Source organism: Xiphophorus maculatus, chromosome 19 (genome assembly GCF_002775205.1).
Source record: "Xiphophorus maculatus strain JP 163 A chromosome 19, X_maculatus-5.0-male, whole genome shotgun sequence".
Lineage (NCBI taxonomy): Eukaryota > Metazoa > Chordata > Actinopteri > Cyprinodontiformes > Poeciliidae > Xiphophorus > Xiphophorus maculatus.
This window is the reverse complement of record NC_036461.1, coordinates 25,839,213-25,856,579: the sequence shown is the minus strand read 5'-3', so window position 1 is coordinate 25,856,579 and position 17,367 is coordinate 25,839,213. Positions and strand designations below refer to the sequence as shown.

General features: G+C 39.4%; 1 protein-coding gene across 2 annotated transcripts in view; it reads left to right on the top strand.

The window, feature by feature from the left end:
• The window catches only part of slc25a21 (solute carrier family 25 member 21), a 122,877-nt gene that overhangs the window by 64,644 nt on the left and 40,866 nt on the right, over nt 1-17,367 (top strand). For both annotated transcript variants that reach the window (XM_023353241.1, XM_005799295.3), the window contains one exon: nt 10,253-10,301. In XM_023353241.1, the coding sequence (XP_023209009.1) occupies nt 10,253-10,301 (49 nt within the window). The remainder of the gene's footprint in view (nt 1-10,252; nt 10,302-17,367) is intronic.

The window sequence follows — 17,367 nt, the reverse complement described above, 5'->3', positions numbered from 1 at the left end:
AGTCAGAACAGCTGAGGCAAATTTAACTGTGAAAAATGGACATATCAACCTACAGTAAATGAATAAGTAAATTATTTTTTGACCAACAAAATCTCTCCTCGCCAGCCCACCCATGATGATCTATAGCCAGCAAAACAAACGTTATACCATGCATTTTAGCAAGCAACTAATGAGCTGCGTCTGTATTCACAAGGTACCTCAGAAGGCGTTGCCAGGTTTTATCAAATTGTTCGGTTTTATCTTTCTAAACAGATTCTGTTTTTTCCTGACTGGTTGTAGTCGTTTTATCCTCCTCCAGTCACATCTTTATTATCGGCGCATCTTTTATCTTCCGTATTATGTGAGGACTTGCTTTTTGTGCTATTTTGTGCTAGACCATAAAAAACGTAACATTATTGTGCTATGTGTAATGATTTTAGGGTTTGAGATACTCCAATAAGAATAAACATAGAATCCGGCTTGATCACAATACCCACAGTTGCAGACATTATATTAAAAATATCAATTCAGAAAGCTTAAATCTTTGGACTTACTGTATAACAATGAAGGCGGATTGCATTAGAAGTTGTGCATTTTTCACAAATAATATTTCTGTGTGTATGTTATGCAAGTAATTTTCATCTTTAAAAAATCAGCCTGTACGTAATTCTAATTTGTAGAAGATAATGTCTTCCACTATTTTAGCAGGTATTGATATTCTGAAGGGCTTTTTCCTGTGGAACAACAATTTATTTCTCTAATTTTCATGTGTGAATATGAACAGGAGGAGAACATAATAATATGAGATTAATACAAATTTGTTTGATCAACTTTGGTTCATCTATCAGCGATGTGGGTCCATATGTAGTCTCTGATTTGTAAATACTGGGGGGGAAAAAACAGCTATTTTTCCCCAATCTAAATTTCTGACAGTTGGAAAAAAATGAAGCAAATAACCGTTGTATTTAAATTGCAAATCATCGACATATTCAATACTCAACCACTCCGGAGGGAAGGATAAAGACTAAAGCTTAAAATTTGTCTTAATTTTCTTCCGTTTATGAATCATGTCGTTATTAATAGGGTTATTTTTGTATAGCTGCTTATTTACGTCAGTTGGAGCCAATAAAATAAGGTAAATCTTTATTGTCATTGTCACAAGGACAACAAAATTCAAAGGGTGCCATCAGTCGGTGCACATGCCCAAAAACAAAAAATAACTGTCTCACAATTCACACACAATGCAAGAATCAACAAACAACTGGCAAAAAAAAAAAAAGAACAGCCACCTTCTCACATACATCATTTATGCGTTTAATCATCATTTATGATGATTAATGGTTGTTTTTGATTGCATTTAGTTTTGTTATTGCTATCGGGTATGTGATGGACCGAGTTAAAAACAGGAGGAGTCACAGGACATATTAGAAAAATAGGGTTTTTTATTTTAACCCAAAGATTATAAATAACAAAAGATAAACTGAGCTCATAAAAGAGGTCAAAGAAACAAAACTGAACTCAGGCAAAAAATGTAAACAAACTGGCTGTACAAACAAACATAACTGACCTAACAAAGAAATGACACACAGGGGTTTATATACTGGCTGATCAGACCAATTAAGACACAATAGGGGTAACTAAACAGAATACAACTACAAATAACACAAAACAAATAACAGTACAGCTAAGTTTGGCTAAACTAAAGACCCAAAACTGAAAATCAAAAATATTAAACTTTAAATACTAATATTTACTTAAATACAAAACTTATCTAAAGAAAGAAACTACAAATCCCCCTGCCAGCAGGAACTAGTGGTTCAGTCCAATCAGCAGGTAAGTACCGGAGGGAAAAACAAACAGAATTAATCTTAAGCAAACCAAATTAATTTTAAGTTGATATAAATACATATGTTAACTAAATGTGCGCGCTAACAAATAGAACAAATGCATTCAAATCAACTAATGTTTTTATTGAAACTAAAGTGTTGTGTTTGTATGAAAAATAAACTGTGCATAAAAAGAGTTACCGACAGAGTGTGGCCATGGATTTGGCCATCACAGGGTAGAAACTGTCTCTGAGACGGTTGGTTCTTGTTCTGGTTGCTCTGTATCTTCTGCCTGAAGGCAGCAGTGTGAACAGAGGATGTCCGGGGTGAGAAGTGTCCTTTGTGATGTGTTGTGCTTTTCTTAGACAGCGGTCGCTGTGGAGGTCCTCCAGTGAGGGGAGAGGGCAGCCAATGATTTTTTTGGGCTGTATTCACAACCCTTTGGAGAGCTTTCCTTTGAGTCGTAGTGCTGCTGTTGTACCATACGCAGATACAGTAAGTCAGTATGCTCTCTTTGGAGCACTTGTAGAAGGACACCAGCAGCTTCTCCTTGATGTTGTTCCTCCTGAGAACCCTCAGGAAGTACAGTCTTTGCTGGGCCTTTTTTATCAGCTCAAAGGTGTTCATGTTCCATGTGAGGCCCTGTTCAATGTGGACCCCCAGGAAACGGAAATCAGCTACCCTCTCCACACATTTTCCCCCAATGGTTAGTGGTGTAATGTCCGTTTTATTCCTCCTGTAATCTATTATGAGTTATTTTGTCTTTGAGTTGTTGAGGAGCAGATTGTTCTCCCTGCACCACTGCAACAGCCGCTCCACCTCACCCCTGTAGGCGGACTCGTCGCCTCCTGAGATGAGCCCCACCACTGTGGTGTCATCAGCAAACTTGATGATGGTGTTGCTGTGGTGGGCAAAGGTGCCTATAGATACCTATAGAATGAGAATAAATGTCTTCTTACCATTAAACACCATCTTAAATTGGCTTTTAAAATGAAAATACATCCTTCCTTGTGGTGTTTGCAGTGACCTGTGATATCAACTAATTTTACCAATCGTTCTACTTTTACAGAAGAAACATGCAAGCACTGCCTCTTCTTGTTTCTGTGACGTTCTTTGTTCTCTCACCCCTTTTCATCTGCCTGAACATTAAAAGAGCCTGAAATTAATCAAGTTGTCTTTGACATGGCGCTTCGGTCTCGTCGCTGATGGATATCATGTTGGCTTTGTTAACCGTAGCAGACAAATTACAGGGAGCGCATCACCCTCGCAGGCCTTGTTTGGCATTCCAGCTCCGCCATGTTTTGAAATGTATTAATGGAGGACATGCAGGCGTGAGACATTACCTGCAGGTTCAGTCAGGAGCTACTGTCAAAACCAGAACGGGCCTGTGAGGTGTAGCCCTGTCATCGCGGCACTCCTCTCACACCTTCAAACCGCAGGGCGAGCTGCTATTTTCTGCCTTGGCTCTCAATGAACCAAAAAATGCGCCATGTTTGTAAAACAATTAGGAATATCAGGGTGTAAATGAATCATAAGCTCAACGTGTTTCTTTGTGATTTTCTTTCATTCGTTGTATGTTTTAAGAAGAAATAAACAGCCAGACACCCAATTTACCACTTGCCGTATTTCTTTTCCTTGGAGTAATCAATAAAACTATCGATGTGAGTAGCACGCAAGCTGTCTTTGAAGACTGAAGCAAACTTGTGCAATGACAGGTCTCTGCTTCTTTTATGTATTAAGCACGTTTACCCGGGTGAGTCTCTCTTCCAGTGGCAGTGACCTCCTCCCTGTGCCTGCTGGGAATTACAGTCATTCAGTGAGTTTCTCAGCATGATGGATGACACCTGCACCCGTTGAGCAATCGCTCTCTGGTGTTGTATTGTTTTTCTTTCTCACTTTTGCGTGGGAGCGAATGGTGTGCATTCCCCGAGCCAAAACCAACCCAGATAATCATCTCATCTGAGTGATGCATGATCTTCGCTCCGTGGACGACAAATTATCAGGAAACGTGGAATGTCTTGCCAGTAGGGCAGCGGTGATACTGGTGCTACCTGTTGGCTCAAGTCTCTTGACACCTGTGCATTGTGTGCAAAATGCTAGCAAGGCATTCATTCTTCTATAAAAAATTTATTCTTATGCAAAGCCAAACCCCAATTTCTGCAGTAGGTTTGGGCATAATTTCATGTTGTAACAATAAATAAATAAATCAAACTAGCGTATTTATCTTCTTGCAGCTTTATTGGCTCTGCTGCAGATTTGAGACCAAAGCATATAAATTTTGTCCCGTTTCAACCGCAGACCTCAGTGTGTTGGAAAAGGAGGATAAATGGTTTGCAATATGTTTTGCAAATGAACAAATCAGAACGGTTTCGTCAACAATTTGTACCCTCATTAAAATCTTGTGCAACCAATACTCTCAAAAGGCATCATTACACGCTGGATGCAGCTGGAATTAAATTTTGCATTGGTTTAAAGTAGAGTTATGTCAGATTGGAAAAGAATATACTATTTTTTAAACATGATATGTCTAATACACAATATCCACTTGGAAGCACGATGGTCACCTTGGTGTGGGTGGATAAGAATGCTGGAAGAGAACCTATGGTTGCAAAAGATTTAAGCTACTTGCACAACCCTAAACACACAACCAGATTGGAATAGTTTCAATCAAAGCGTTACTATGTTTTATAGTGGCCCAATCTTGATGCAATTTTGCAATCTGAGCCAAAACTTGAAAATTGCTGTTCACAGACATCCTTAGTCATATCTGACTTTGGGATTGAGCTGCTCTGCAAATAAGATGTACAAAAATGTGTTCTCTAGTCATGAAACGTTTGAAACCATTCACCAAAATCCCTCCTGCCCGTACCTGCAGTGAAAAATGTATTTAATTGTCAGCGTGTGTTGCAATATTACACTAAATACTGTTTTGAATAGAGAGGTTGTTGACTTTAATGTTCCAAGAATCAGAAGTTCACATATTGTTTTAATTATTCAGTCTGATAGATGAGTCCCTGCAGTAAATCCCTACACATGGAAACGGATTAAAGTACCATAAATTAAGTGTCAGAAGTACAAATGAGAAGTTTAATAAACTATGTTTCTTAAAATACTTAGTAGTATTATCACAATTATATGGTTTTCTTATTTGACAAAGTCCTAACTCAGTTCACACTTTTCAGATTTGTATTTATAATAGATTTTAAACCCTGTGTAATGTATCTTCCATTTCCTGATTATGAATTATTTTGTCTCGGTTTTCCACATAAAATCTGAATACTGTAAAGTTTGTGGTTTTAACATTGCAACAAGTTGGGAAAATGTAAAGGCACTGTCTAAATATAGTTATGCATGATCTCCTTTCTCCAGAAACGTCTTTGGTATTCACATGTTTACATCTTCGAGAATGTGACTCTGCGAGGCAATGGAAGACAAGCACTTCCTTGTAGCCCAGAGACAAAAGACTGTCAAAATAACAAAACATCTCCATATGTCGCTCGCTGATGCGAAGCCATAAATGCCAACCAGATGGGCACGTTGCTGAAAATATTAGGGCGCTTGCAAGACAACAAATGAGAGCGACTTGGTGGCATCGTCTTTTAAGCCGGGCCCTCTCAGTTACTGGATTGGAGAGAGGGTATAGAGGCGAGTGAAGTGTGTGGGTTCACTACCACTGAGCTCTATGATTAAACAGTAGCATGTGCTGACAGCTGGAATAGAAGGGCGGTGATCCTCTAGGTCACTGTGGAGGGCAAAAGCTGCCTCTCAGCAGTCCTGTGGAAATCACATACTTGGCAGAGTCTTTCACATTTTATCACATTACAATCACAAACTTTAGTGTTTCAAATTTTTGTTCAGTGGGATGTTGCTTTAAATGTTGCTTTAATTTCTTAAAAACTTTCTAGCTGACATGTCTGCTGTTCGTTCTCCATTGTTCTCTGACAAACCTTTGAAGCGTTCACATTTATAAGAAGATTAAATTACACACAACTGACTTGGTATTGGATGCACTGGATTAAATTTAGACTTATCCAAGAAGTTTGAATACAATGCATGCTATACTTTTTTCAATTTTAATTAGATAAAAAGCTACTTTTTGTCTATTATCTTATACAATTCAATTCAAAAATGCATTTGAAATTTGTGGCTGTAGTAAGATAAAATATGAAAAGGTTCACTGAGTTTGAAGTATTGATATAGCCTCAATCTGTTTTAATTGTGTTTTGCGGGTTTATCAATGTTACCATTTATCAATAAATCATGAAAAAGCTGGGATAGAAAAAGGTTTCTCTTTCTGTATCATCTATAACTTGCTTTAGGAAAATATCCACGGTGAATAAACTTCTCTTTCTGGCTAGCTGGGGTTTTTACATGTTTGTTTTCATAACTTGACAGGACAGTGTGGCATTGTTTTTTACTTTCATTTTGAAGGGGCAAAGGAGGAAACATCTCACAGTTACAGTTAATGGCCTGAAAATGTTGTGCCAGCTGCTCCAAAAGACGTTAGAGTAGGGCTAAACCTTCTGCCGTTTCAAATATTTCTCCAAACCTGAATGGGCTGTCATCTCATCTGCCATCAGCTGCTTTTAAAGTGTCTGGTCTGCAACCGTGCCGCAAAGTCGCTTACGTAGACGCAAAAAGGTTTGCATTTCTGCATGTCACCACTTGATCCTGCCACAACTACCGAAGAGCACACTCCACGTTCGGTCACTGTTTCATAAGGAAAAATGAATGAGTAAAAGTTAAATGTTTGTATTGCAACATGTGTGATTGATGGCATCAAACCTATCTTTTGTGATTTGTAACTGCCTCTGTCGCTCAGTCAGGGATGGTTCTTATCTTTGCTATGCGACAGATTCACTGAAGCTGTTAACAGTGAAGTTTTAAAAGAAAGCATTTGATCTGTTTTATCGCTACTGCGGAAGCTGTTTTTTTTTTTTATTATTATTATTCAAACTCTGCTTCCCCATCATTAGATGAACTTGAGCATGTTCGGTCACCTCCCCCCGTCTTTGTGTTTGCACAAACCGATGGAGCAGGCCAACAGGTTTAGTTTCGTCATGTAATCGGATTACTTACTGAAAGATTTGACGCACCTTTTTCCCTCCGCAGGAAAGAAAATGATTGTTCCAATACGGTCTTGCATTTACCTTTTCAGCATGCCGTCATTAGTAACCACAGTCCGGACGAGTGATTGAATTTTGTTCTACTCTTTGCCCCATGCTGCCCCGGTTCATTAGTTCTCGGTTTTCCCATTCATACTTTAAGTAGCAACTTTAGACAAAGTCATTTTTTTCTCTGGTATTTTGCTTGATAATTACTTCCCTAGAAAACCCCCAGAAGACACACTCTTTTATAGACAATGTGTTTAATTGGGCAAATTAGAAAGAGCCCGTATTGCGCAGCAGCTGTGTACACACACATTCCCCTGTGGAATCTGCAAGGAAAGCCCTCAGAGCAGCGGAGAAGCAATGCAGAGAGAATCAGGAGTTAAAAGTAACTTGATTGAGTCAGAGGGCCTCCGTGCCAGAGCAGTGGCTTTTTCAACACAGATGCACATAGTTAGGATTTGTGTGAAACCTCAGTCTCCAAATGATCTCCCAGCTGCATCAATTCTCCAACTTCTGGCAGATTGGCTGACATATCCAGTTTTCATGCATGGTATGGTTGGTGTCATTAAATTGTAGCAAATTTCAGTCCCTTGAAGAAATTTTAGACCGTTTGTTCACAACCGAGTTGTGGCGCAGACGGTACCTGAGCAAAAGAAAACACTAAATTCACGACATGAACGCTAATATGGCAAAATCCTTTTTGCTTGATTTGTACTTTCAAATCGGAAAAATAGTTCACATGAGCAAAGCTCCAATTTAGGCCAATTACATCATTTTAGAGTTGGTTCTAATGTTTGACATGGTAACGTTTTTGGAAACGCCTGACTGTAAATTCAGCCTAGGAAAGTTCTTCAGTTCGCTTGTTGTGTCCAGACCAAAGATCTGGCTGTTTTTATCATTTGGTGAGGTTTGCTTTGACAATGTACTTTTAGCAAGTGAGCTGTACCTTGTGTACAATGATCATTGCTCCCACTGGAAAAAAGTGACAGAGCCAGGACAAGGCACAGAACGACAACAACCATGTAATGTCCTGCTGCTCATTTCTGTTGGCCACAGTTGTGACGTTATTAAAACTGCAAAGCCATTTTAAATGACAAGAGCAGCTCATTCAATGCAGATTTCACTCCATGTTTTTTTTTGGTAAACAGGCTGGACACAAAATTCGTGTCTTTTCTACCAGTTGGGTTATGTGCGCATCTGCCCAAATGTTGAGGAGGCACAGTAACCATGCAGTAGTAGCCTTAGCAACACTGAAGGACTAATTTTTACCATGATGGTCAGCAATGGTGGCTTGAGATGTCCAAAAAAGGTTGATGTTTTCTGTAATTGGTTCAAATTGAGGTAGGTTTTGCATTCACATTGGAATTGAACAGCACCAGAGTTCGTTTGGAAGTGGACTGAGACCAACTCAATAAGCTCGGTCTGTTTTTTTTGTCCATGCCATGGTTCACTTGAGCGTATTAGCCCCTGCATATAAAGTACAGACTAACAGAGGAACTAATGCTAAAAATATATTCTTTTGAGATTTTGTTCTTTATCATAGCATCTCTAGTTGCTGTAGATTTGCCAGCTGGACATCCAAAATTTGAACCTCCTGTTCCACCACAATCCACTGTATTGGATTGAGATCTGGTGACTTGAAGCGAAGGCCACTGGTGCACAGTGAACCTATTGCCACTTTCAAGAAACCAATTTGAGTTTATAACAGCTTTTGTGACATGAATCATTATCTTGCTGAAAGTAGCCATTGAAAGATGAGAACGCTATGATCAGAAAGGATGGAAAATGGTCAGCAATAGTGATGAAATGCTGGTTGATACTTGGCAGGGTGAAACAGTGTTTGGGGCACATTTTGACTGCACCATCTGAATGTTGAATAAGATTCATGTGTGAACTGTGGCCCAAGACTCCTCATTATAGCTACCAGCAGTGGTGCCTAATGTGGTTTTCTGCTGCTGTAGCCCATCTGCATCATAATTTGACATTTTGTGCAATCAGGAATGGTACTCCATAAACCTTGGTGGTTACTTGAACTACTGCAACCTTCTTATCCTCTTCAACCAGCCTCCTCTGACTACAGCAAGGCATTTTTCTTCACAACCTTCTCTGTAAACCTGAGAGACGTCTGTGTGTGAACATCCCAGTGCTTTGCTTAGTTCTAGTTGGACCTTGGTTAGAATTTTGTGCTTTGTTTTTGAGATCAATCTTGGTTTCTTTTTACTAAACACCCCAGGTAGATTTGATATAAAACAAATCTATCTAAGGTCTGTTGTTTTGTATAGGAGACGTTTTAATGACTCTGTGACCTGGCTTCACACCGTGTCAGAGGGCTTGTCATCACAAACTCTTTGAAATACTTTGGCATTTCAACAAAAATGTGTTGGACTACTCAAACGTCCCTCTCTCATTTCTGTGAAATGTTACAGGAGAAGACTGAAAGGGCCACTATAGCCAGGTCGAAGCCGAACAGTCAACACATCAAGTGGTTGAGCTTCATTTTTCCACACACTCTTCCCCAGACACTCTGTGGCGAAGAGTGTGACAGAGTGTCATCTTAAGACCCCTCCCACTGCGGTATACATCATGGTGTTTTGTCATATATTTGCGAACCTTTGTAAGTCAGTCTGGAAGAGTCGCGCAGTTACGTACTTCTGTCATGCAACTGCGACAATGAAAGCCAATATTGTCACATTGACCCGACCTTGCTGAGTCCTTTAATGGGGTAACGGCGGCGCATTATGTATTTTCCAGGCACGTAGTGCCATTTTACAGTACAATCAAGTAACAATGTTGCCTTCAGTTATTATGAAAATGCAGTATATAACATAAACAACTTAAAAGAAATTAGACTTTGCATCCTAGCTGTATCTTTACAATTGCTCTTAGGAGCTCAGCAGACATGCAGTTCCACCAGATGCTTGTTAATTGCTGCTGCCACTAGTCTGGTGGAGCTGTGTGGGAGAGGGGTGTCCTGTGGAGTGGGAGCTCCGCTCAGGACTGAAACTCAAAGGCAGTGCTTTGGGTAAGGTTAAAAAAAAAAGTTGATTTTGCATAATATCTCCCACATTTATGTACAGTCCTTTTGGCAAAAGGAGGCAGCCCAAAGTTTAACAGCATGATACCAATAATTGGGCCACTGGTGAGTTTGTAAAAATAATTGTTCCTTAACATCTCAGAACTGGAACTCCCATCTTTCAGATACAGATTACAAGACACTGATGACCATAACATCTGCTGTGATTAAATTATGTCAAAGCTTTAACTCCCTGAAGCACTTCAATTCAATAACTACAGTTTTAAAACTGAATGCTTGTCATGTCTGTTTTTCTTTTTTAGGTCTGGTGGAGATCTGCTTAATGCATCCACTTGACGTTGTGAAGACGAGGTGAGCGTAAATTATAAAAATCGTAATCTTCCTGTTTGTTTTCTCGCAATGAACGAAACTAATTTAGCTGGAATCTGCTTCATAAATTTTGGTGATGGGATTTTTTTTTTTTTTTTTTTTTTGCGGCCAACAGTATACGGGGTGTTAAATCTTAAGATTAGTAGGCCCCCTTGGATCTGGGCTCATTCCCCACAAAAGTAGGTGCCAATGTTGTAACTTTCTCACACATTTAGTTGCAAATTAAATGCACCGTTTCACTGTTCAAACCTCACAAAATGTGCAAATATGCCGCTCTAAATTTATGTTTTATATTTGTCTTATTATATAACCAAAAAGCACAATATATAGTTTCTTCTTTTCTGCAGTTCTTGCCAAATCAATCAGTACCCAATGAAAGCAGCTTATGTTTTTATCGGCTGCTTTTCCGTTACCATCCTAAGAACAGCAGCGGCGTTGAGCTGTAGAGTTTCCTGGAGCCTAACACCACAGTGTCTCAGTCAGTCATAAACAGATCGTGGGCTACTACTAAAGCTTTATAGTCTTTCACAGGACCAGCCAAGACCTCTGCCTTCACCCCCCTTCCTCCCACTCGCTCCTCGTCTGTAAATTGTACCACTTTTTCTGTCATTTACGGCAGCACTTTCTTGGTAAATAAATTGCCCGGCGTGCCTTTTAAAAAAACTGAGACGCTTTCACTTTGAAGGCCGTGCCACCGCTAGAACGCGGGGAGCAAGAAGTGGGGATGAAAGCCAAGGGTGAGCGGTGCTGTATTGGTCGATATTTGATACTTTGAAGGCACACGCCGTGATTTATGGTCACGTGTGGAAACTGCGGGCTTTATTACAGGTAAGTCTTGAGCTCTGGCTGTCCGTCCTCACATGAGGTCAGGGTTAAAAGTGCGCTCGCTATTTTCTTTGTAACGCTCTTCCCTCAGAAGTGATAAAAGTCGCTTTAAAGCAGACATGTTTATCTGTTTGTTTTCCGTTTGTGTCACCATGTGTTTATGCTGATAAAACTTTTGTTGTTTGCAGTGGGCCTGGGTAAATTGATTCCTTTTGGTCTTGACTTACTTATTTGTTTTGAGTTTTTAAATGTAATTGTTTCCATATATGCATACAGAAGACACAATAATCTGTCTATGGTTCCAAATAACACAGAAAGAAATATTTCTGCCTAATCGGCCGGACGTTTTCTACATTAAGGAATACAAGCAGAAGGAAGTTGTGTGAAAACATGTTCATGTTCGCACTCTAATATCTACAGATGAATTCATAAAGCAAGCATACACACCGGCTAATTGGGACACTTGGGGAACTGAAATCTATTAGCAGGAACCTTGGAGCCGAGAGTCAGACACACCTCGGCTGGGTTTCTCTCCCTGGCTCGTGTGTGTGTGTGTGTGTTTCTCTCTCAGGCATGGCTCTTATTAGGAACTGCTTTAATGTCCAACAGTCCAAATTGAACAGCAACTGGAGTGAATTTACTTTTTTTTTTCCACAACCAAAAAAAAAATCAAAGGGTTTTTTTCCCCTTTGCCTTTTGATTTTCAGGAAGGTAATCTCGACTAAATGTGTACCTGTTTGCCTTGCTGCGAGGGTTTATCTATCTCTCCTTCATTTGAAAGGATGAGGAGAGTGTGAATTAGCACAAGTTAGCAATGACTAGCTCAGTCCTGCTGTTTTATATTAAAAACTGCAAAGACAAATTGGCCACTTTGGAAAACCCCTACCAAATTTGGAGCTATTTTTAAATCACATTCATGATGAGAAACACACTGACAAAAAAATACTTTGTAGTTATGTAAGAATTGCTAGAGCTAACTCAGCTGCAAATCGCATGAGATCTGACACAAAAAACTTAAAAAAATTTCACATATCGTGTTGCCTTTGTACTAATCTGCACTTTGACTCCGACCAGTTAACCTCCGTTATTCACTTTTCCTAACAAGTACATGTTTCTTGCATCTGAGCGATTCCATGTTCAGTCAGTTGGATTTACAACCTCTTTCCTTGTTGAGAGAGAACCAGACATGTATTTCTGACTAAAACAGTAGAACAAATTCCTTCGAACTACTGAGTGGCTCTGAAGATAACCCATATTTTATCTGACAATTCTTTTCCTGAAAAATCTGCTGGTGCTTTTTTGAACTGTGTGACTTTGGCTCATGGTTGCCACTAACATTTAATAATCAGTTGATTACGTTTTCAAATAAGCTAAACAACTAATCCATCTCAAAAATTGAAAATATATTTCATTTTTATTAGCTTTGTTTGATTTAATTATCTTTCAACAAAAGTTAATATTGATCTGCGCTTTAGGTTATGAATTCTAAGAATAAGGTGAGAAATGACACTACCAGACTAAATACAACAAATTTTGTATCATTTATGTACTTCCAGATGCAGAAAACATACTACATATTTAGGATTCAAATATTTTGAGGCTCAATTGAAAATGGACAACAATAGACATTATATCTGTTTCTTCTCCTTAAATTCTAATAATGAAGATGGTAACATTTCCATGTCAGTTACACATTTGATAACTGTATGTATTGGTTATTATCTGTCTGGTTTAAACATAATTAATTTAGTTATTAGCAGTATCTTTGTAGTATTTCTTCAAACATTTATTTTCTCCAAAATGTAGCAGACAGAAAAACAACCCCCCCCCCCCTGAGTTCATGGAGTAATCAGCAGCTTAAGAAAACTTTGTGACTTTGTCTTTTCTGTTAGCTCACCAGTTGCCCCTCAGGTATCAACTCTTCAGTTGCTCGTCATGCAAAGCTTGAATAACCAGATTCATTTGAAAGTGACGTAGACGACATAGCCGCCATGTTTGTTTTGAGCCTGTTGGTCAGACAAAGCCGACTATTGACTTTGGTTCAACTCTGCTGACATAAGCACGGCTCACAGTAACGGCGTTTTATTTACATCCAAAAATGTGCTAAAAATATCGTTTGTAACGTTTGCTATCTACTAAACATATCAAGAGAGCATTTTAGTTTTCTCTAAAACTTTTTCACATTTTTCCTTGTTACAGTTGTAGTAACAGGCCAAAACATTCAAGTGGGATTTTATTTGAAAGTCCAATGCAGTAAGGGGCATAATTGGAAAGGAAAATGGCAAATAGTATTTTAGTTTTTCTAAAGAAAGATCTGAAGTGTAGTATGTAGTGTATAGAATCCCCTTTACTCTGAAACCATGGACTAAAATCCACAGTATAATTGAATCTCAGTATAAATCCAGATGTTCTGAAGGCCTCGGTTGTTCGTTAGAAAACACGAGTGAACAAATGGCATCACAAAGAGCAAGAAACCATGGTTACCACGAGGGTAGTTGCATTGCATAGATTTTCCAGATTGAATTTACAACAATGTTTTATAATACTGTCATGTATAGAGTCCAAATATGAAAGCAAAATCTGACATTAAAACTAGACCATCATCATGCCGACATGAAAGTATAGCATAGTTCACACGATGTAAACAGTTAATTACCCCTCACCCTGATACCATGTTCATATGTGAAGGTGGGGGGGTTGTGAGGTGCTGGAAAGGCCTTCGTCGGAGACGGTGAGACCAGAGTTACAGCTTTTCATTAACCTGGAAACCACCTAGTTACATGGTTCATGGGCTGGTCTCAGCTCACTTGGAGGTAACAAAGGGTGTCGGGCGGCTTTTTCTGTAGGGGGCTGTGTGCTCCAGGCACCCCATCTGACTCTGATCAGGGTCCACTTCTCATTAGAGAGTTGCTTCAAGCCTGGATTTCCCTTCATGTCGAGATCCTGTTACATGGGGCTCCGCCCTCAACATAACTTGCATGCCCAAACCGTATGTACCAATCTAGGAGCAGCTACTCACCAATCTCCTTTTACTTCCTTCTGTAGCAGAAGGGCAACGCCTTTCTCATGTTTTGGAGTCTGTGTGAATGTTTTGCAGCGTAATCTAATTTGTGTTGGAAAGATCCCAAAAGTGTATCTGTTGTAGTAAGTCTTGAACAAGCCACTCCTCCTGCCCCTCTCCCTTTTGTTCTCACTGCCCCTTTTTTTTAATTCCTCTTTTCCTGATTTCCTACGGCTTCAACTCCTCCCCCCATATGAACTATGCCTTTCTGTGGTTTGAGATTTTCAACAACTACTTCTGTTAACCTGTTGTTGAATCGGCTTCTCTGCTTTTTTTGTGAACAGGAACCATATTACATAACTACCTCATAAATAACATGTAGAATCCATTGTTTGGTTTGCTGTGGTCGCCGTGTGGATTTGTAGGTTGTTTTTATTTTTTATTTTTTTGGAACGATTATGTAATGTTTTGTTTGAAACCCCCGGTTTGGAAAAATAAAAAGTGTGTACATTTAAAGGAGTCTGTACTGAATTGTGCAATTCTGTAAATTGTGTTGTATGACATGGCTGTCATTGCTAACCACTAAGCCTGCCAGTAGCCTGTTTCAAGTCTGATTAGAAAAACCTGGTCTTTGCTTGTTGTAGCGTTTTGGGACAACACTACACAGGAGGATGTGAGTCTCTTGAGAGGCTTGAAAGTGATTTTTGATGAGGGCTTCTACTGATGACAACCAGTCTCTATCTGTACAACCCCGACGATATCTGAAAGTCTTCACCTCCACCTTCCTCTGCCCTTTATACCCCCAACTGCTTGGTGAACCCCTATGCACTTAAAGAGGAATCCCTTACACCACTCTCAAACAGCAGGGCACAAAGCAGCAACAGCCCTGATAGCTGATCTTTCCTTGTAAAGGAGCAGGCAGGTCAGCGGTAGTCAAACTGGCTCCTAATCTCCTCCTTCCACCCCCGCGGCAATGTGAGACTCCAGGGCAAGACTTTACTCGCAGCGTTAAGACAAACACATGCCACGTGCATCCAGGATAAACCGATGAACTCAGTCCACGTACGAGAATCAGCAAGTCCAGAATTCAGGCCATGAGAGAGAGAGAGAGGAAATAGTTTGTGAGTAGTGCAGCGTAGCATGTTCAATAGGATTAAATATGATCCATTTACTTTCTAGTAGTATTCTTTCCACTTTCCCTAGCCTTTTATTTGCTGAAAAGTAGGTCATCTAAATCATCTGTCCAAGTAGGTTTCTGAAAAAATGTAGCTAGCCTTCCTGACAAAGCAACTTAGTGACTTATGTAGAATTAAACATAAAACCTCCTCAGCCTCTTCTCATAATGTGGAAACCCATATTCAGTGAATATAAAAATGTAAGTTAAAACATATTTTAGACATGCATCAACAAATCTGGGGCTTTTAAAGTGACTTGGTCTTAAAGCTGAGTTAGGGCAGGACCGAAACACAATCTTTGGAGATCTCGGAGAGGGAATCTATCAGAATAGAAAAGAAAAAGAGAAGAGAGAGTGTAGAGAACAACTGTAAAGCTACCAAGACATGGATGTTCACTGACAGTGACAGAATCGACGATGAGAGCGTTAACCTGAGAAACAAGAAAAAAACATTCATGGTGAATTTGGAGGAGATGCCGAGATCCTGAGCTCTGGTTGTGCACTCCAGAAATCTAACCTTGATGAAATGATGGCAAAAAGAAAGCCATTGTTGAAAGAAACTTCAAAAAAGTCACATTTTTAGTTTAGTACAAGCTGTGCAGGAGACGGATGAGAGGTCAAAAACTGAACCTTTTGGCCTACATGTAAAATGGCTGTGGGTAGCGGAAAATTGACACAGTACGTAGTGACAACATCATGCTGTATGGATGGTTTACTTTAGCAGCAACAGGGTTTGAGTTAATAGAAAGCTAAATATGGGCCACTACTGGAAGAAAACCTGGTTCATACCTGGTATATACAGGGTCAGAGGTTCAGCTCTTAGCAGGACAAGCCTGAAAATACAGCCTGAGCTACAAAGGAGTGATTTTTGTTTAAATAATAATCATGTGCTACAGTGGTTTAGTCTAACTCCAGACCTTAGTCCAGTGGAAACTGGTAAGAGCTTAAAAGTGATGTTCATCTCTTCATTTAGACTGCCTGAGCTTGAGCTGTTTTACAAAAGATTTACAATAAAAAAATTTTAAAAAAACGTTGCAGCTGGCAATGCAACAAATTGTCTATCAAGGTATTAACTGTACTAAGGAGGGGAATCCAACTGCATACCACAATTTTTCTACTGGTTTTTGGAAGAGATTTTACACTAATTTGTGTCGCTCCGACCCAATAAAAATCCCCTGGAGTTTGTAGCTCTGATGTGACAGAATGTGAAAATACCTCAATGGGTGTGAATATTTTTGCACGACATTATATAAACGCACACTTGTTACCAGCCTCTGTCAGTATTTCCTGTGACTAAGCCATTCCATGACTTGCCACAGCTTTAACATCACCTGAACCATTAAAACTTGTTTTCACTTCGAGGTGTCTTATTAAAGCTGGTAGCCTGTTGGGTATTTTCCCGAACAGTCCTTGGCAGTGAAGCCAAGGTATGGCATATTACTGCAATTCAAGAGCAAACACTCTGATGTAATTTTGGAGTACTATTTTTTTTATTATTTTATTTATTTTTTTTGGAGGAATTTTGAGAAGAGGTACAGCAAAATGACGAATAAGCAAAGCAGAAAGCCTCAAGGCCTTTTAGTGAGGCCTAGTTCTTTATGCACCAAGCAGATATTTCAGTCCGTAAAACTCGAACAGAAAACTGGAGGTTGAATGTTACTAAAATAAGTTTAGCGAGATATACTTTGGGCGAATTTGAAAACAAAAAGCATACATGCTAAATTTTGTTCTCATTAAAGGGACTTGTCGAGGACACCATGTAACTACATCATCCATTTTTCCTCACGTTTTATTGTTATCTCATAAAGGCAAATGCCAAAAAAATAAACTTTAAGTTTCAAACACATAACTTTTAATGTGGTGACAGATGTTGCTGTAGTTACTCACAGATGTTGGGCATTCAACTAACACCCGCAAATGGTTTCCTATAGAGATAGAAAACTCAGTTACAGAGATTTACATAAAGAGCAGATGTGCATGTTAGAGCGATTACCTGTTATCATTATCATGGAGGGCCTTCACATTCCAGTATACTAATTACAGAGTGC